Source organism: Alligator sinensis, unplaced genomic scaffold (assembly GCF_000455745.1).
Source record: "Alligator sinensis unplaced genomic scaffold, ASM45574v1 scaffold107_1, whole genome shotgun sequence".
Classification (NCBI taxonomy): Eukaryota; Metazoa; Chordata; order Crocodylia; family Alligatoridae; genus Alligator; species Alligator sinensis.
The window spans coordinates 202928-204776 of NW_005843041.1; the positions used below are offsets into that span (position 1 = coordinate 202928).

The window sequence follows — 1849 nt, forward strand, 5'->3', positions numbered from 1 at the left end:
CGGCGGGTCGGAGGCCGGGGCGGCGGCGGGGCTGGGCTCACTGGGCGCTGGTCCCTCCCTGGCTGCTGCCCGAGTAGCTCCCGTAGTCGTAGTTGCCGTAGTAGGGAGGCCACTGGCTCTGGCTCTGGTAGTACTGGCTCCACTGCTGGGCGTACTGCGGGCAGAGCGGGGCATCAGCGCCGCCGGGCCCACACAGCAGAGCGGGGGCCCGGGCCCCATCCCCCCCCCACCTACCTGTTGGTACTGGTTGTAGTTCTGCTGATTGTAGGGCTGCGCTGGCGCCGGCGGCGGGGGCGGGGGCTGGGGGTAGCTTTGGCTGTAACCGCTGGTGCTCCCGTAGCTGTAGCTGGGAGTGTAGCCGCCCTGGCTGTAGCCCCCCTGGCTGTAGGGCTGGCTGTAAGTCGGCTGTCAGGGAAGACAGAAGGTCCCACAATCACCTCTGGGACCCCGGGGCGAGGGGGGGGGCAGGTTTGGGAGGCGGGGAGGGTAACTTTCAGTAGCCTATGCGTGTGGAGTGCCCCCCCCCCCGTGTAATGGAGAGGGAAGGACCCAGTCCTGTCCTGCTACAGCAGAAAGACCCCTGGAATGGGCGTCTGTGGGGGGGTCAGGGCAGAACAGCACTGTCCTTGGGTAATGGGGGCAGGACTGGGAGGATCAACCTTGCCCCCACGCAGGGATGCCAGGGCACAGCAATGAGGCTGGGGGTTGAGGGACCCTCCCCCCACGGCCTCATACCCCAGGGGGAACCTATTTGAGCAAGACTCCTGTGACCCCCGGAAGGGGGAGACCCGCTGAATGCGACACCCCCACAGTTGCCTCCATTTCAGTGCACCGCCCCAGTCCACCCTCACCCCCACCCGGCTGCACTCCAGCACCTCAATCACTTGGGCATCACCCCCAGTAGGATGGTCCCTGCACACGGGAGGCGGAAGCTGGAGCCCCCCAGTGACCAGGCCCCAGGGGGAGGAGGGAGCAGGAGGCTGGTTGCTAAGCAGCTGTTGCCACAGCCACGCTCCTTGGAGGTGCCCAATGGCAGTGGGGCAGGAAGCTCTGATGCCCCCACCATACCTGCTGGCCCTGGCTGTAGGTGGGGGGCGCCGTGCTGGTGTTGGTGGGGGCCACGGTGCTGGCGCTGACACTGCTGCCACCGCTGGCTTTGTAGGTGCTGGGTCCGCGGACAGGGCTGTAGCTGCTCGGGGGCTGCGCGTTGCGGCTGTAGCTGCCCCGGGTGCTGGTGTTGTTGTCCCTGGTGTTGTTCCCCCACCGATTTGGGGTGAAGCTGCCCCGGCTGAAGCCTGGCGGACAGGGCAGGGAGGGCTCAGACGACTGCAATCCTGTCCCCACGGCCCCCCGCCAGGGCAACAATAAGGGATGTCACGCCTCCCCCGCCTCGCCTCGCCCCACCCCACAAGAGGAGGTGCTCGACCTTTTGGCCTGGCAGAGCCCAGGCTATCTGCAAGTCAGATCCAGCTGCTGGCCCCGATCCTGCAATCTGGGGGGCAGCCCAGCCCTGCTAGGGGCGGCACTATTAACTGCCACTGGCCCCCTACTGCCAAGTGCCTGACCCATGGAGAGTCCTATGGGCCAGAGGTTGAAGGCCTCTGCTCTATGGAGCCCAGAGCTGGCCTGCGGGTGCCCAGTGCTGCCCACAACGCAGGCTGGTCCCTGCCCCCCAACACTGGGGGTGGGCATTAATCTGCCCCTGCCCCAGCCCCAGGGACCCCAAGCTTGGCACAAGGCTTCTTCGGCCCCGCAAAATCACCCCACCTCGGCGCGCAGCTGAGTCGCTATGACCAACCCCACCCCCCACCTCCACTGGGGCCCAGCCTCACTTCCACCACTGCCAGTG

At 66.9% G+C, this 1849-nt stretch overlaps 1 protein-coding gene across 1 annotated transcript in view; it reads right to left on the reverse strand.

Annotated features, from left to right (window-relative positions):
• Positions 1-6: 6 nt before the first annotated feature.
• HNRNPUL1 (heterogeneous nuclear ribonucleoprotein U like 1) overlaps positions 7-1849 on the reverse strand; it is a 10508-nt gene continuing 8665 nt past the window's right edge. The window contains exons 14-16 of the mRNA XM_025193393.1: positions 1069-1349; positions 235-405; positions 7-154 (exon numbers count right to left, since the gene is read on the reverse strand). Of these exons, the coding sequence (XP_025049178.1) occupies positions 38-154; positions 235-405; positions 1069-1349 (569 nt within the window). The 3' untranslated portion in view covers positions 7-37. The remainder of the gene's footprint in view (positions 155-234; positions 406-1068; positions 1350-1849) is intronic.